The sequence below is a fragment of the Podarcis raffonei genome, chromosome 6, assembly GCF_027172205.1.
Source record: "Podarcis raffonei isolate rPodRaf1 chromosome 6, rPodRaf1.pri, whole genome shotgun sequence".
NCBI classification, from domain to species: Eukaryota; Metazoa; Chordata; class Lepidosauria; order Squamata; family Lacertidae; genus Podarcis; species Podarcis raffonei.
This window is the reverse complement of record NC_070607.1, coordinates 34,416,794-34,434,931: the sequence shown is the minus strand read 5'-3', so window position 1 is coordinate 34,434,931 and position 18,138 is coordinate 34,416,794. Positions and strand designations below refer to the sequence as shown.

The following is an 18,138-nucleotide window of genomic DNA, read 5'->3' as shown; positions in this document are numbered from 1 at the left end:
CTAAGTTGTAACCATGTTTACATGTGACAGTAAGCTGAGACAACCTTGCTACTCTAGATGACTACGTTGATAGGAATATGTGCTTATAATCACATAAGTCTCCTGCATACATTACTTTTTAGGTAGGGCTAAACACACAGCATGTGAATCATTCTTGAGCAGCCTTCCCCAACTTGGTGCCCCCTCCAGATGTTGTACTACAACTTCCTTCATCCCTGGTGTGGATATTTGGGGAGTTGTAGTACAAGGCATTTGGAGCACACCAGATTGAGTAAGACTAATCTTGGAGGGGAAAGCAGTTCTTGAGAAAGCAGGAGTTCAGCTATGCTGACAGTTATGTAGGAGAATGAGTGAAGTGGGAACTGTGAATTTGTTAATTGTGGGGAAAAGGCTTCATCAGGGTCAAAGATGGCTACTTCCCAGAAGTTCCAAGTTCAAATATGTGTCATTTTAACGTTACATGAAAGCATCTAAGTGTAAAGGTCACACTCTGGTGCTACACATTTGTTTCTACATTATCCTACATAAATTTCCAGATTTCAGAAATGCATATAGTCAAATCTTAGGTATGCTTTTTGCAAAAATAAGTCCAACTATGCAGAGTGGAACTTGCTCTCAGGTGAGTGTACATATAATCGCAGCTTTAGTGTATAGCATTTCTTTTGCAGGCTAACCCAGAGAATCCAAGCCTGCTGGAGTGGGAGGACAACGATAAATAACTCAAAATAATTACATATTTTTGTCAGTTTGTCAAGTTGCTGAATGTCTTTTGTGCCAGATAACAGATGATATGTCTTTGAGAAAGTGTTAGCAATTCCTCAATGTGGTCTGCTGTGTGTTGTGTCTTTTACAGAATCCAGTCAGGATCCTATCTCAGTACTGGTTGGTTTACCTTAATTCTGGCTATGGATGCTTGCTACAGAATACATGTCTATGGGATGATAAATGACACCTACTGCAAGTAAGATCACAGGAAATTATTTTCATGCATCTACAATTCTGATGCCTTGTCAAAATTTCACAATTCATTTTAATGCCATAAATCCAAGAAATTGATTAGGCAGGCATCCCCCCACAGCGGTCTGTATTGACATGGCACTTTATTGTCAGTGTATTTAGTCCCCATATGGCATGTGGTATTGATTAAATAAAAGCATTTACAAAAGTTTAATGTCAAATGTCATGAAGAAGTTTTACAATGAAAGACTTTCTGCCAAATCAGAATGAAGCCGGGGACACGGGGACACATTTCTGTTAGCTTCTTGCAGCTACTGTGCAGTGAGAGTGTACAGTATAAGAAGCAAAAATCTATCCTCTCTTGGAATTGAGTAAACTACTGCAAATAATTTGAAGTGATTCGCCCTGATACAGGTCAGGAGATCCACCTGCACAAGCAGCTGCTGGATCAGAAACCGCAGGCATGAATTAGATGTGCATTAAAATGCACATTGAAATGTACAAGTGCACAGCAGAGGGTGTTCCTGTCTGCGTTGCATTACTTTCAGCTGCATTTAATAAACATTCTCACACAGCTAGTTATCAATAAGTAAATACCTTTTTATGTGCAAATTATAATTATAATTAATTATAAATATAATAGAGGAAAATTGGAGTGATTATGGATTCCTTAATAATACAGATAATAGGTTGTAATAATAATAATAATAATAATAATAATAATAATAATAATAATAATAATAGAATAGTTAGACACACTAGCCAGGCACACTAACTATTCTTACTATATAGGATGCAGGCCTGGTCAGCACGGCTTTCCTGTTATAGGTTCTGGGCTTGACAAGGTACGTGAGCCTCACCTGAGCCTTCTCCAGCTGAGGAATCACACACCTCCTCCCCGAGCTAACATTCCCCACCTGGGCTGTGGGTCCTTGCCTGCCTTCCCTCTGAACTGACAGCTTTAAGTTCTAGAATCCTGAGGACAGGGAGTGATATGTCCTATTTTGCCACTTAAGGCAAAACAGGAAGTGCCACCCTGCTCTGCCACACCACCACCACTGCGCCATCTACCGGTGGCGACTGCAGCTGTGCCACCAGCTGTGTCACCTCCGCCGCTTGTGGAGAAGCACTGCTGGCATTGGTCCCTGAAAGAGCTTGCGAGATCTCTCCCAAATCTCAAGACATTTTTGCTCTCCTAGACATTTTGCAAGACTTTGATGAGATCTCACAAAATCTTCCAGGAAATCAGCACCTACCCTGGCACCACTTCTCTGCCAGGATGCAGGCCTGGTGTCAGGATGCTGTCAGCGGCTCCTGACTGGTTGCCCAGGAAAGTACAAAGACAAGGAAGAGTTCCTTACCGTCCTTTTTTATTTCAGGCTTTACATAGAGAGGCTATAGAACCCAGCCTCTTGTATAATGGCCTTATCCCGAGTGAATCTCCACCTCCTGTCTCTTCCACTTCCTCATTCATCACTTCTACATGTGCTGCTATGTGCTCTTTGCTCTCCTACTTTTAAGACTTGCCGGGTTTTGGGAGATGGAGAGTCTGGAATGCTTTCTAATGACCACATTTCAGCCAGCTGCTGCTGCTCCTTTCCTATTATTTCCCAATTTTTCCCTTCAGCCTCTGAGCTGCCACCTCCCTCAAACCCCTGTTGTAAATCTATACTGACTTCCTCTTCCTCCTTTCTGGAAGTGTCAGGATGGGGAGGCAGTCTCCACCATTCCTCTTCTGCCCAGTCCCTGACAGGAAGGAATGACATTTTCCCATCCTTCTAAGATCTGCTCAGCAAAGCTATTTATTCTCCTATATATGCAGATGATGGAGTTCTAATTTCACAGACATGGTTGGGTCTTGAGCTGTTACTGATTGAATTTGCTGATTACTGTAAAAAAGAAAAAAGAATCCTTAACTATCAAACATTCAAAATCCAAAATTATGGTATTCTCTAAGAAGGAGATGAAAATCTTCTGTGTCCTGGATAATCATGGATTTGATCAAATTGATTTGTATAAATGTTGTTTCAGCTGGGGAACCCAGGGAACACTGACAAAGGCCAAAGCAGAGCAATCTGGGAGTGCAGTAGTTTGTTTCCTTTGTACAAAGGGTAGAATATTTATCCTAATGGCAATTTGTATTTTTTTAAACAAAATTATATCCCAGGTTCTTTTTGGAACAAGTATTTGGTTTCCATGTTTTAAAATCTCTCCAGAAGGTCTTTCTTCTATTTATATAGAAACCAATTTGTTTTTCAATGTTACTCTAAATTTGGAAGCTGGTCTAAATTCTTTGAACAGCCTGGCTTAGACATAATTCCATTCACTTTTGACGTACGCAATTGGGCTTTCCTCCCCACCCCCACCCCCTCAAAAAACCCTTGATGAATATATCTGTATTTCCAAACACTTGTTTGCTGCATTTATATTTTATGTGTTCTGGTCAGGAGTCAGTTAAGGCTGTTTTGTTTTCTGAGGCAAAGGACACTATGCTCCCGTTCCTGCTTTGATGTCCTTCCTTTCCCCTTGATTTCCTGTTGCCATTGATGTTCTGCTTTACTTTATTGAAATAAATTCACTGGAAATGTGTTTTTAAAAATGCCCCCGTCCCAATCTGAGGGTCACAGGCTAGTTCAGGAGCTGCATCATAGACCTGTGTGACACACACTACTCTCAGAAGTTTTATGACATTCAAAGAGTATATAGGTTTTGTTAAATAAAATAAAAAAACCTCCAGAAGACGGGAATGGCTGAAGGTTCAGGAAGAGTAACCAGTGCTGTTGTCCTCAGTATCTGCTGCTTGAAGTGATTGCCTCACTTTCTCTAATGATAGGGCTGGCCCTAGTTCTGGTGTGCATATGAAATATTGTAGGTATGATGAACTTAATGAATAAATCAGCCCTGTGACTATGTAAGTAGTTCGCAGACTTAAACTTTATTATTAATATCCATTCATACTGTGCTCTGCATGTTCCAAATGTGATCTCCTTCTTTTGTCCAGAAACTTTTACTGTGACTTTTATTTAATGTATACAGATGTGTTTATGGTAGATTTATTTACATGGCCAAGAAAATATATTTCATTGACTTCTGTGTTTTGTCTTTGTTCCAGGTCAGAAGGCTTTAGGAAAGTTCCTTATCACTATTATGAGCCTGGAAGAGATGAATGTGATGAGTACTTTCTGCATGAAAATGCACCCTATGGAGGTCACAGGTTTATCACAGAAAAAAAAGTGTTTGCTGACTGGGCTAAGAGGCGCACGATAACATTTACACATCCTAACTGGACATTGTCATGATGCTGGTTCTCACAGTCTTCCCTTAAGGAGCATAATGTTCCATTCAAGGCATGCCACAGTTTACAGTGATATTTTCAACTTACTTGACTTCCACAACTTTAGTGGCATGGAAGAAACAAGATGGCCCCACCATTTAACAAGTGGGGTGAAACTTATCCATCTATGGAAGACATCCAAGATGCTTATTCTATCTCTTAGGGTTGGGATAGAATAACGCACTTTGTTTTTAAACTGGACTTTATTTTTTTTAAATCAAGATGGTAACAGTTTGGTTTTAATATGGTAATGTTCTTAAGGAAGGAAATACACAATCCCATGCAGTCCCACTATCCTGGCTGTTTGTGGAGAAATGATATAAATACTTGAATTTAGATTGTGAATTAGAGTTTTCATTACCAAGAGAACCTTCTTGTCTTAGGTGCAGATTGTTAAGGGCCAGCTGCGTATGTGTTTGTTTGTTTTAAAAAATATACGCGTGGCTACAAATTCACATTATATGAGAAAATTAGAGATGGGTTAAGAAAGATTCCTGAACTCCAATTAGTTTCTACACATGGGGATTTTGTATGTTTGAAGCCTAGGAGTACTTCATATGCTGTGAATGACAACCTGCTGCAACAGCAGTTCAACAATCCAGGCTTTCTGGACACTGCCTCAAATTTTCCTGGCATGCATCAACACAGCTACCTTCTGCTCTAAAAAATACTCCGTAGATGTGGACAGCACATTTCATTAGGGTGTGCACCCAGGAATTTATTGAATACATATCCATACTCCATCATAAAGGATATTAATTTTATACATCAAATGAACTAAAGTAACTAAAACATAACTAAACTCTTTTATTTTAATTAACAACTAAAATATCATTTATTTATTTAGCTGTAGTGATAATCAGGTGTATTCAAAGATACAGTCAGTTTTATTTTTCTTTATATTTATTTACACAACCAAAATTGACCAAAACAGATTAAGGGTGCTTCATCTTCCTGTCTTAGAGAACGAGGTGCTTCTCACCATGAGTTATGGACTTAAATTTCTCAACCACATCATTCTAATTAACTGAAAAGCAGCCCTTCACTCCCACAGATATCTCTACACAAAAGGTGACAAGTGGAGCTTGGGTGGAGACAGAGCTATGAGACAGAATAAGGCTAGAATGTCCAACTTCCAACCTTACTACCACTACAGGAGCCAATCATCTCATCACTGCTTCTAGGGGCAGACTCAGGCAGAAGCTGCAACTCCACCCCAGATCCATTCCAGCCTTTTTATTCTGCCTATGTCTCTCTGTCCTCTTCCCTTCTCTTCCCTTCCCTTCCACCTTTGTCTCTCTCCCACCACTCTTCCCCACAGGTCCTGGCTACTGAGGGAGCTGTGTGGCCACTTGGTTCTCTTTCCTCCACACCACAATTCCTGTTTTTTTAAAAACAACAACAACAAGAACAATGTTAGGGTGTGCCTAGGCACACCCAGCACACCCAATGTGCATGTCTGCAGTATGTACACTCCCTTTTTGGAGCAGAACTTATATAGCTGTTGTTTGACATCTTAAGGAAGTTCCACAGACCTGCATGTGGAAATAGAAGCCCTGGAATCTCATACCTCTAAAATGGTTTTGGATAGCAAATCCTTTGTGGTCTTGAGCAGTTTAGCTCAACTCTCTGCCTCAAACTCTCCATGTTGAAAAATGGGGATAATACCTACCTCACAAGGCCATTGTGAAAATGAGTGTATGGACTTTTGGTGATAGTTCATTTGAATTGCTTCTTCTTAGCCGTGGGAGCTTCATACACATTCCTCTGTGTTTTGTACTTTGAGGAACATTGAATCTGAAGTGTGAATCCATGCTAGGCAATGATGGCTGCATTTGGATGTCATAAAAAAAAACCAACAGGAATAGACGCAGCCTTTTTTAGGACTGATGCAGTATGTGCTCATCTTGCCTCTTCTGGTGTGGCCAAAGGAGGAGTTTAGAAGCAATCACTTCAGATTTCAATTAACCACAGTTTAGTGTTACATCCAAACCCTAAACTTTGGTTGATGTTAACTATGTTTTGTTGAAACAAGCCAGCCTCATAATCCATGGGTTGAAGTTGGCTTGTTTTCAACAAACCATACCTGACAGTAGTCACAGTTTTACAGTTGCGTAAAGCACAACAAGCTTTGGTTAATCAAAAACAGAAGTGAAAACTTCCAAATTCCTTGTTGCTGGATTGCAGGAAGCAAAAGAACCAGAGAGGGGCTAGGCTCTTATTGCTTTCAGTTTATCATGACATCCAATCTCTAAATATCTTCATTCCTATTGCAACCACTCAGTGTGCATTGACTTCTTCTGAAGGTTCTTGTTCTCAGAAAACTATCCCTTTAATGGATGGAGCTCAGGAATGTTTTCTATTTGCCCATTTCTAATTGAAATACTACCCTGATTTATCTGTTTGTGTGAGGATTATACAAAAGTTAGATAGTTAGCTCAGCAAATTAGTTATGAGCCTATGTAACAGAGACAAATATTTAAAGCAGAGAAGGTAGATGAGACAGATAATGACTGCTAATCCAGTAACTGCTAATCCATAGTTTAATGGAAGTGGGAAGAGGAGTTCAATAGCTTATGCTTGCATTTCTGCTTAACCGCAGCTTGCCTTGCCATCTGAACCAACAAACTGTCGTTCATGTGAACTTATGGTTTAATTAAAACGGACTAACTTCAAATGGTGTTTCAACAAGCCATAGTTGACATTAACCATGGTTTAGGGTTTAGATGAAATACTAAAATTATGAAGTTAATGGGGATAGGAAGCAAAGACTTCTAGGCATCTCTTGCAGTTAGTTCAGAAGCCTGAGGCTCCAAGCACAATCACATCACACTAAACTATGGTTTAGCATAGCTTTTGAATACTGTCGGTTAATCAAAGTTTGGATAATGAGGCTTCTGCTGTACAATGTCTGCTTATAAAGCTATTTCCATTTACATCAGAAGAGGGTTTTTTATAGAAAAAATCTGAAATAAGTCTTAAGATCCATACCATTTGAAAAGATTCTCTGATAATAACCTGGGTATCAGAACAACACTGAACTAGTACTGCTAAAACTTGAAAAGAGGTTTATTGACCCTTACTCTTGTAGAACTGTCAAAAAGCCTAAGCATTGAAACCACCAGGCATTTTGTATTACTTTGCTGAATCATGAACAAGTGATTGCAAAATCCTATTTTTTACATGTGTTTGTATAAGGATTGTTATTTCCCGTTGTATATTTGTATATAGAGGTCTATCTTTTATATGTCCACAGTATATATATGTTCTCATTCCATCATCACCATTATTAAGTGCCACCTTCCTGCACTGGGGATTTTGTGCACATCGTGCTGTTGTGTGATTTTACACCTGGGTAGTTGTCTTCTGCCTTCATAGCATACTAAAGACGAGCTCTCATTTCTCCCCAGGTAGATTCTCACTCAGCTCTAATAAATTACCTCAAGCCCTTGCTTTATTTGTGGGCTTGTAACTACCTCACGGTAAACACAACGAGTTTCTCTTGGTTCAGCAGTCAAGGGTTAGAACAGAATGTGTGCACAAACCTTGTCAGGAAAACATCATTCACCAGCAGTGCTCTTGAGTACTCCACGACTTCCTTGCCGCTCCTGATATTAGTCTCATTGCTTTTATTCCTCCTGTGACTGTGCCCTTGCTTGCCAATTGTTAGAAATGTCTTCTACCTTTATTCATTGTACTTTGCTTTTTATTCTTTTTACAGTTCAGCATATACAGGCAGAGCAGGATGAGGATGTTAGGAAACTGTGAGTAAATGCACCATGTAAACATATATTCCATTTTATACTAGTTTGGGGATATGGCTTCCCCTTCAGAATTACAGTTTGCTGAGGGTGCTAAGAATACTCTGCTAACCATCCTATCCATGTCCACAGTTTGGGATAACAGGATGACTGTTATACCACTTTTAAGTCTAAGGTAGATACTCCTTGAAATTAGTTTAATGTATCAAGACAAGTGGCTTCTCAACATACTAGTTGGGCATTTTAGTAAAACAGAAGTGCAATCAATTAGTACCCCTTTTTAAAAAGTGCAGTTTTTTCTTGAACCATCCATCAATTGTGCTGTACAAAGTGCTTTGCTATCACTAGTCTCGTAGCCTAGCATTTGGGTCAGATAGCAATCATCATAGAATTCAGCAGGGCCCATGTGTGACCTGTGGATTGTGGGTCTTTACAGTTGGTCAGTGTCCTCAAGGGGTTCAGTAATATGCCCTAACCAGATTCTAAGGAACATCAAAGGTCATATCCCCTCATGTCACCACCACATTTAATTGTCATAATTATTTTATACTGTATTTTTGTTCCTTTATCATGATTTGAATGTACATTTACCCAGTCAGTGAGAGGATACTTGAAGATAGACAGAGAACGTGTTCTTATTTGCCTGTTTCTCTGACTTTAACCATTTCAAGATTGCCATTTGAGCTTAGATTTGGGAAGAGCATTAGGATGTCTTCACCATTACTTGTAATGCTGAGACAAACAATGACTTAACATGAACAAGTGTCAGGATACACAGAGAGAAAATCATGACTGCTTTATTCCTCTCCCGGGCCTGCTGTACTACCTGGAACTAATGGTTTGACTTAGCATTACGTATGAATCTAGTCTTGTGGTTGGTCTCACTGCAGCTAAGGTTTGTTCTTGACTTACCACTCATAGTTTACTTTGGGGAGACAAACCACAAGGCTGGGTACACATGTAACATTCAGCCAAACCATAGCTTAGCATCAGGTAGCATAGCATCAGTAGGACAAGGGGAGAAGGCTGCCACTTTTGCTATGTTCACACATGCATTTGCTTGTTCATGCTTAGCTGTGGTTTGGCTTAATGTTATGTGCAAACCAGGCCAGAGATACTTGTTAGGTCTGATATTTCTACCCATGAATTTGTTCCTCCTAAAGTTTCTAATTTACAAGAAGCCACAGCACCTGTAATCTAAAGTGTCCATAATCATATTAACAGTGAGCAACATAATCCAAGCTCCATTGATTTAAGCAGAATTGATTTCCAAGTAAGCTTTTGGAATGAAGATGGGCTCAAATAAGCCCCAATGCCCTGAAGCATCAGCTCCAGCCTTCCCATGTTGAGTAAAAGTGCTCTGCTCTGATTAACATGGGATCTTGGCTCCTTTTAATCTAAACTCATATGCCATCTGCTTCATACACAAATGAGGCCAATATCTCCCACTTTTCTTCAGGATACATTTGCAGGAAATGGCAATGCTGCCCAGGGAAGGATAGCTGCGTGATTAACATGAAATGGAGTCAACCAGTCACCTTGAAAAACATGTATATGCAACCATACTGCAATTACCACTCCAGGTACTGTTTCCTATTTATTTAGCACTGTGCTGGGGAAAGTGAACCAACTCTAGGGCAAATTGGACAGAGATGAAAGGAGTTTTTAGGCCTTCATGAAGACCTATCAAGGCTGAGACAGGAAGTAAACAGTCTAGCTATTTATTCATCAAGGCATTCTGTATGGCGTTCAGAAGTCACTTTAGCTTTGTATCCTGCAAGAAATGAAAGATCAGAAAAAGCCGGAGCTGTTGAAAATGCAACACTTCCAGCTCTGAAGCAAATAAGTGGGGGATTGGACCTTTATAAAAGTCGATATCTGTTGTATCTAGCAATGTTGAAGGACACCTTTTACTTGATTTGTGGGCAGACAGACATGAAAATTTATCCAGTGCTATAAGCTTGAGAACACTCAACCAGAACCTTGTTTTTAGCATCAATAGCATTCTGTTTATGAGGTACTACCAGAAAGTATTTTTGACGGGGAGGGGGGCTGGTTTTATAAAGCTCCTTTGATATTTATCTTCTTAGGGATATACACATTTATAATTCATGGAAGGGTTCCCCCTCCCCCCATCTTTAAAGGCCATTTCTCTTTGATGAGCACCATCTCCTCCCATGACTTGCTTTCTAGCCTTCCTGCATATATTCAGGCCACAATCAAACACAAGTTGAAATAAATAGGCTTAAGTTTGCTGAGTTCTCTACTGGATTGTGGCCCAAGTAAATAAAGTATCAGTGGGATTCTGAACACACTTACTTAGGAGCAGCAGTGCAATCCTATGCAGTCCCTAGTAAGTGTGTTTAGGATTGCAACCCCATTCCCAATAAATTCAGCAGAATTTATTTTTGAGTAGACATTGAAATGATTGCAACTGCATATTGACTAGGGATGGGGAAGCTGTAGCCCCCCAGATGTTGTACTACAGCTCCCATCATCCTTTACCATTGGCTGTGCTGTCAAGGGCTAATAAGAATTGGGAATCCAACAACCATTGGAGGGCCACAGTTTCCCCATCCCTGACATAGATACTACTGTAATAAACCATTTCTTCCCTGAAATATAGTGTTACTTGTATACGATTGCAGTACTTTTTGAATCACTTTTTCTTGAGCAACCAGGGAAGCCTTCACATAATAATATTCTTATAAGCAGTGCTATTTTTCTAGAAACAGAGGTGCCGGAACTCACCATGAATGCCTCCCTTGTTCTCTTATAACAACAATGGCGCCCACCTGAGAGATGCCAAAACTGAGTTCTGGTGAGTTCCAGTTGGGGGAAAAGCCCTGATTGTAGGCCTTCTGCAGACTGAGTTGGAATGACAAGAATGCAGCAGGAGTCAAAATAATGCTAATTCTCAAGCCTTTCTGATCAGTCCAAATTGACTATTTATATATATGTATATAAAGTTTCCTATTTGATTCCTGTAGTGTTCAGGCATTAAAAAAAAAACTGGCCCAAGTTAGGGATGCAGGCACATCCTTTGGTCACTGGTAAGGGCTGCCCCCCCCCAACCCTTAAGGTGATCACAAAGTGCCCGCTAGCACCATCTCTTCTTCCTCACCCTACCCCAAACCTCAAAAACTTACCTTTAGGGCAAGAGGATGCTAAGGTGGTGCAGACAGTGGTGGGCACACCAAGGACACAGGGGAGTATCTTTTCCCGCCAAGGGTTGGTGTGGGACTTCAAGTTGCAGAATCCTCAGTGAGGAAATGATGCTGTTTGCATCATTTCTACTAAGGAAAGGGAAACAACATGAACAGAATGATTTCCCCATGTCCCTTAGGATTCTGGGACTAGTACTCCGGGTTCCATTCCTAGTGGGGGGAATGCTTTGGCAGGTTTCTGGGAGTGCCTGTCACCTCTTGAAATGAGGTGATTTCTTCACACACCCCTTAGTGTCAAGGACTTGATAATTTGAGGATTTGCCCTGGAGTCACACAACCTAGGCAGTTCAACAGGCCTTTAGTATTCCCTTCTAGTAGAGGGTCTTGGAGGCAGCTTTGGATAAAGCTCTTTCTGTTAGACCAGGGGTGTCAAACTCAAATTCATCGGGGGGCCGCATCAGCAGTTTGGTCACCCTCAAAGGGCCGGTTGTTCAGGCAGCCGTTGGATCTGTCACATCACAGGATGGCATGCGCTCAATATAAAAACAAGTGGAGGTTTCCTGAATGCATGTAAAGTGGAGGTTTCCTGTGTAGAATGGCCGGCGCCGCTAGAGAGCAGACGTTCTCTGGCTTGTAGGCTGCCACGCATACGCTGAAGAGGCAGCTTTCTTGTGTCAAAAAAAAAAAGTGAGAATAAAAGGTGAAGGCTGGCGGCCGGTGGCGGCTACACGGGCCACATGACAAGGTCTGGCGGGCCGGATTCGGCCCGCGGGCCTTGTGTTTGACACCCGTGTGTTAGACTATTCCTCATTCTTGGTGCCTTTTCTCGGATCCAGAACCTGCTTGCGGCAAACAGGTCATAACGGCTCCAGCACAGGTCTTCATCAAAAGAAGGTGTGTCTGTGATATATTTACATAGTCATAGTACAAAGACATTCACATGAATAGGAGAAGAGTTGATCATTAACATGGGGGTGGGCTACATGAATGAATGAATTTATTAATACAGTCACAGACCAGCGTCAACACACACAATATCACAGATCATAAAAATATATATATCAGAAATACAAAAGACAACATGAATATAACAAGGATTTAAATATAAAAATTAAAATTAATTATTAGCGTGCCCCCTGTAATTAACATTTAGGGGTTTAGTCACTATGGAATACCACTTGCTTCCTGCGATTGATTGCAGACGCACAGAATTTAGCTACATTTAATGTAGTCTTGGGATTCTTGTCCTCTAGCAGTAGTGGTGGGCTACATGGGGTCAGGCATAACCAAGGAGATAAGGTGGATTTTATTTGCTTTAGTGACATTGGCTGCAGACCTGTGCACACTTATATGGGAGTAAGTGCCATTGAACTGAGAGGGCCTTACTTCTGAGTAGACATGTTTAGGACCTTTAGCCACACTACATGATAGGTATTTCCCACTCATTAGATTCCAGGGTTCATTGTCCCCCCCCCGCATATTTTTGCTTGCTAGCAATTATGTGTTTGTTTGTATATATTATATATGCAATCCAGTGTGTTTTTTTCTTTTAAAAAAACAGTGCTAATGTGCATTGCTAACAGAAATTATTTACAAGTCTCAATTATGTTCCTACATGTCTTTGAAGTTTGCTTGTGCTGACAGATGTGAGCATAACAGATTCCCCTCTAGAGTTTAGAGTCACTCTTACCGTCGGCATTTTAAAATGTACTTTTGACATTTTGCCATTTCTCTGTTTTCTTACTGTAAGTTATTTTGTCTTTCATTTTCCATTTTGAATTCTTATGTATTTGGGGGAGGGAGTATTTCAGGGGGAAATGTGCCTGGGGATATTTTAAAGCTTAAACAATAAATGTATACAGGGTTTTTTCCCCTTCCATGTTCTCTCTCTTTCTTATTGTCAGTAACAGTATGCAGATGTTATTATTTGTTCCATCAGTGTTAATATACAAAACATCTTCCAAAAGAACTGGATTGCTGTACTTGATTGAACTTAAAGGTGCTTCTACGTGTTACCTTTATTGTATCATGTCCACCTGATGGTGGGGGACCTATTGATCTCCAGATGTTGCTGGAGTTCATCTTGCATAATCCCACAGCTTCCATCCATTTGAGCAGAGCTAACGTAAGTTCAAACATTCACTCATGCATCAAGTTTATAACTGATTACATGAAACCTAGTAATACTATAGGAATAATAGAAGCATCACTGGCATCAGTGCCGGATTTAGGGTGGTGCAGGTGGTTCTCCTGCACAGGGCACCAAGCCAAGGGAGCGCATAATAATAATAATATCAGTAATAATAACAAAACCCACATTTATCTGAGAAATTCCATTAAAAGGCAACTGAATCATTGTGGAAATAATAAATATTTAGGTGGTGAGCACCAAATCTTGTCCTTGTTCAGGGCACCATATTACCAAAGTCTGCCCCTAGTGGCATGAATACGTGAGTATTTCAGACTTATTGTACAAAATAATATCAGGCAACAGTTCTTTCCAAAACCACAGACAGATACAACATAACTGTCTACTACTTGCTCCAGTTCAATACAAACCACTCTTGGGTTATCAAAGCTCTGAGGATCCTTCAATCTATATCCTGCCAAGGGATTTGTTAAGAATATATGTTGCTTTTCCAAAGTTTTTCTTTCATTTCTCTTCAGGGTCATTAGGGTCTGAGTGGGAATGAATACTAATAGCACAATATAGTCTTCTGGGTAAAATACATGCTCCTTGTTTTCATGCTGATCAGATAGTTCAATACGGTTTTCTCGGTCTACATTCCTTCTGTATATAGCACCAGGATAAATGTCAAGCCATATCTTGCCTTATGGATCCACATGCTATTTATGTAACAAAATTTAATTATGGAAATGATTTCATGCTGTTGGGGGGGGAGGCACCCCTTTACAAACATGTGCAGAGGTTCCTAGGCATGCATAATGGAAAGCATCTTTTTAAAGCCCTTTTATAAAATGTTGGTTTTTGAACATTTTTGTGCTATTCAGGAGTCTAGCTACATTTTCTCTTCTCATCCTGCAAACTGTTTGATGAAGAATATACACACTTCCAAACGACAGCATTCATCTGCTTTATTGAAGGTATGTTTCTTGCTGACCACAGAAGTCTTCAGGCTTAACATGAGTTTTGGGTTACATTTTGCAGTGTTAGGCCTTATAACAAGTCAGACTGTTGCTCCATCTAGCACCATACTGTCTACACTGACTAGCAATAACCCTCCAGGATTTCGGACCAAGACTCTCCTAGCCCTACCTGGAGGTGGTAGGGATTGAACCTGGGACCTTTTGCATCCAAAGCATGTTGCTCAACCACTTTGCCTTTGAGCTTCATTGTAAGGAGAACCTTACAACCGCCTACCTCTTTGAGAAAAACATTTTTTGCTGTCTATATTGCAGTCCCAAAGATAGATGCTACCGCAACTGGACTAGGGAAGAACAAAAGAAACCAACCTGGTGTGTGCCCCTGTGCCTTCAATGGCAGCTTGATCTGCCAAAACACTGCTCTTTGTATACTTGCATTATCCAATCCAGTGGTTCCCAGTTAGCTAAGTACCGTTTTACAAAAGCCATGTCATGGACCCCTACTTTTGGAAAGTTTTATATCTCTGTTGTAGTTTTTGTTGTATGAATGGTGCCACAGAGCCCCTGGTGGGTTCCACAGACCCTCGTGAGTCACCAGTTGGGAACCACTGATGTAATCCACAACCGAAACCTTACATATAACAAAGCTACTGATATTTTTAGAAGAGGGTGGGTGATGGTGCCTCTGGCAATAAGTATTAGAAGGCTGGCCTTGACACAGAGAAGGCCATGCTAGTCCATGTGAGACTGTGCTTGGATGGTCCTAATGCAGGCATAGGGAACCTGTGACCCTCTAGTTCTTAGACTGCAATTCCCATCATCCCACACTCACTCCTGGTCTAATTTATAAGGCCAGGCTGTGTAACTATAATATGAAGTGCCCACTAGAAACATGCTGTACTTGGTTGACTGCTTTCTTTCCTTCAGTGTGTTCTTATGTTATTGTTTTTTACTTTGTATTTACAAAAGAATTTTTTTATTATTTTGCGGGTGAGTGGGATTTAGAAATAATGACTTCCCCAGATTCACCATTAATATCCTTGCCTGAGTGGAGATTTGAACCCAAGTCTGTTTAGTACAAGGGACGCGGGTGGCCCTGTGGGTTAAACCACAGAGCCTAGGACTTGCCGATCAGAAGGTCGTGGTTCGAATCCCCATGACGGGGTGAGCTCCCATTGCTCGGTCCCTGCTCCTGCCAACCTAGCAGTTCGAAAGCACGAAGTGCAAATAGATAAATGGGTACCGTTCCGGTGGGAAGGTAAACGGCGTTTCCATGCGCTGCTCTGGTTCGCCAGAAGCTGCTTAGTTATGCTGGCCACATGACCTGGAAGCTGTACGCCAGCTCCCTCAGCCAATAAAGAGAGATGAGCGCTGCAACCCCAGAATCGGCCACGACTGGACCTAATGGTCAGGGGTCCCTTTACCTTTTACCTGTTTAGTACAAGTCCGCAATGACTAATTGCTATTGGCATGCTGTGTGTGTGTGTGTGTGTGTATCCGTATCCCTGGTAGAAGAAAATAAATGATGGCATGCTGCTGGGATACTAACTCTTGCAAGAAATATGGTTGTATGTACATTGGAAGATTAAAAGTGCAGCCATTAGAATCAATTTAGTTAATGCACTGGTACCAAGTAAGATTTTTCTTCAGCGACTCCCACTGCTAAGCCCATTCTGCCTACCCCATGATGGCTACATCCAGCAACAATTGAGGGTGCACACCATGGCATACGCGTATACGTACTGGAAAATGTTGTAATGAAATTATAAGCTGCTGTGATAGTTTAGGGTCTAAAGAGCTTCTTTCCTTTGCTTTCAAAAGCACCCTTTAAAAATATTATCATTCTGCAGCAGCATTTTCTCAACTCTTTATCTTGTAAATGCTTTTGGACACACAGACCATGGGATTAATTATATATCGTGAGCAACAATTCATGAATATTTAACACACTCATTTATTCTTAATGAAGAATTATGCATTTTGACAGTGTTATTTAATGTGTTTTAAGGAAATACTGCTCATTACCTTTCCATTTTTTATTTTAGATTTGCGGAATGGAATCAGAATAATAAGGGGGATAGATGGAGCAGTTATTTTACATGTCATTGTTCCTCTGTTTGTTTTTCAATATTTCTTTTATTCAAATATCTGCTCATTTGGGGGGGCAGAGTTATGACGTTTCTGTCTGTTTGAGTCATAACTCAGCGCTATTATATTAAATCATGAATCTTCCAGGCACAGTTAGGCAAATCAGTTTACAGTTTTGGAGTCTAACTTGAGATTCTGTCCGCTAAAAACAACAACTAAGAACAACAGCCGGCTCTCTCGTTGATGCCTATATCAGAGAGAGAAATGTCATGGTGGGAGAGAGAAAACGATAGACTAAATTCTAGAACCGTGATCATGAACGGCCCAAAGAGATTTCCATGCCAGGGGCAAAGCACAGGGCAAGATGGCACCCCATCATCCCCATTCCACATTCAGAATCTGCCTAGGCTGGCAGTTGAATTTTATTTAATCTCTTCCAGGGCAAAAGCACCACACCTGAAGACAGCAACCTAGCTTCAGGTGCAAAGCAAGTTGTGTGGTGCACAGTAGTTTGAATTCCAACAGAGATGAGAAGGGAAGCTCATGAGGAATAGGTGGGAAGGCTATCTGGTATTTGCTGTCTGAAGTGGCTGGCTCACTCTGCCTAATGTTAGGGCCGGTCCTAACAGTGATTACCTAAGTGTCATGGTGAGGAAACACCAGCCAGGATGGTATACACAAACCACAGATCAAAAGAGCCCCACATTGGAACCATCAGTCAGATTGAAAGTAATATAATTATACAAATGGAGGTTTGAACTTTGACTCACTTTTAATAGGGTTTCTTTCTAAAGAGATTCTGGCTGAATTAAATTACCTGAGTTCTAAACAATCCTCAGACTGTATCTATGCCTGTATCTGTCTATGTACAGAAAGAGAAAGAGAGACCTGTGGTGCAGGGAGAATGAGGCAGCCGGCACCCAAAACCAGGAACAGCATTTGAGAGCTTCACATTCAACAGGCAAACTCTGCATTGTAAAGCCTCATGACCTGACCTAAAGAATATCACCAGCCACTGCTACCCAATTGGCATACTGCCTCTTCCTGCTACACTTGGACACTGCAAAATTAGCCACCAGGCAGCCAGTCTGGTTCCAATTTGTGAAGGTAAACTACTTCCTACATGCAGCTCTACAATTTCAGGGAAAGCATGTTCGGATCTCAATTATGTTTCCCAGGCTATTTGCTGCTGAAATCGCTGCACTCTGTGCTTCCATTTTGATAAGGAAGGAAAGCAATAATAAAAAAAAATCCAATCTTTTACCACTTTTGCCATAGGGGAAATCTTGAATTTGTGGAAGGGGGTGACTGATTATATGCATCACGAAACAAAATGCATAATTAAACAGCAGCAACTCTCTAAACATAATCTACTCTTCTTCTGAGCAGCTGAAAGCACTGATGTTCCACCATCACTAAGTATTAAAACTTCCTTCTTGCAATCAGCCTGGAAGCTTGCCAGATAAAAAGGTATTTGCTGAACAGACATAAAAGAAACAGCTTAATCTCCCCAGTGCCACACCTCTGTATGAGCCCAGAAAAGGATCTTATAAAAGAATTGCCTGCATATGTATGCAGAGAACAGTCAACGGTGTACTTAGAGGAAAGCATCCCATCTGTCCTACTTGGTGGAAATGTCTTCTCTGTAAGCTTGCAGGAAAACATCAAAGAAAGATTAAACTTGTCTTTTCTCCCCATCACTTTGATGGTTTGAAGTTTGCCTGTG

The 18,138-nt window shown here is 40.8% G+C and overlaps 1 protein-coding gene across 5 annotated transcripts in view; it reads left to right on the top strand.

Annotated features, from left to right (window-relative positions):
- The window catches only part of ST6GALNAC3 (ST6 N-acetylgalactosaminide alpha-2,6-sialyltransferase 3), a 249,121-nt gene extending 237,995 nt beyond the window's left edge, over window positions 1-11,126 (top strand). For 3 of the 5 annotated variants that reach the window (XM_053392016.1, XM_053392017.1, XM_053392019.1), the window contains 2 exons: window positions 854-961; window positions 4,070-11,126. In XM_053392016.1, coding sequence (XP_053247991.1) covers window positions 854-961; window positions 4,070-4,256 — 295 coding nt within the window. In that variant the 3' untranslated portion in view covers window positions 4,257-11,126. Of the gene's footprint in view, window positions 1-853; window positions 962-4,069 lie in introns of those variants that run through there. The other 2 variants (XR_008331002.1, XR_008331003.1) reach the window with 2 other exon arrangements.
- The last annotated feature ends 7,012 nt before the right edge of the window (window positions 11,127-18,138 follow it).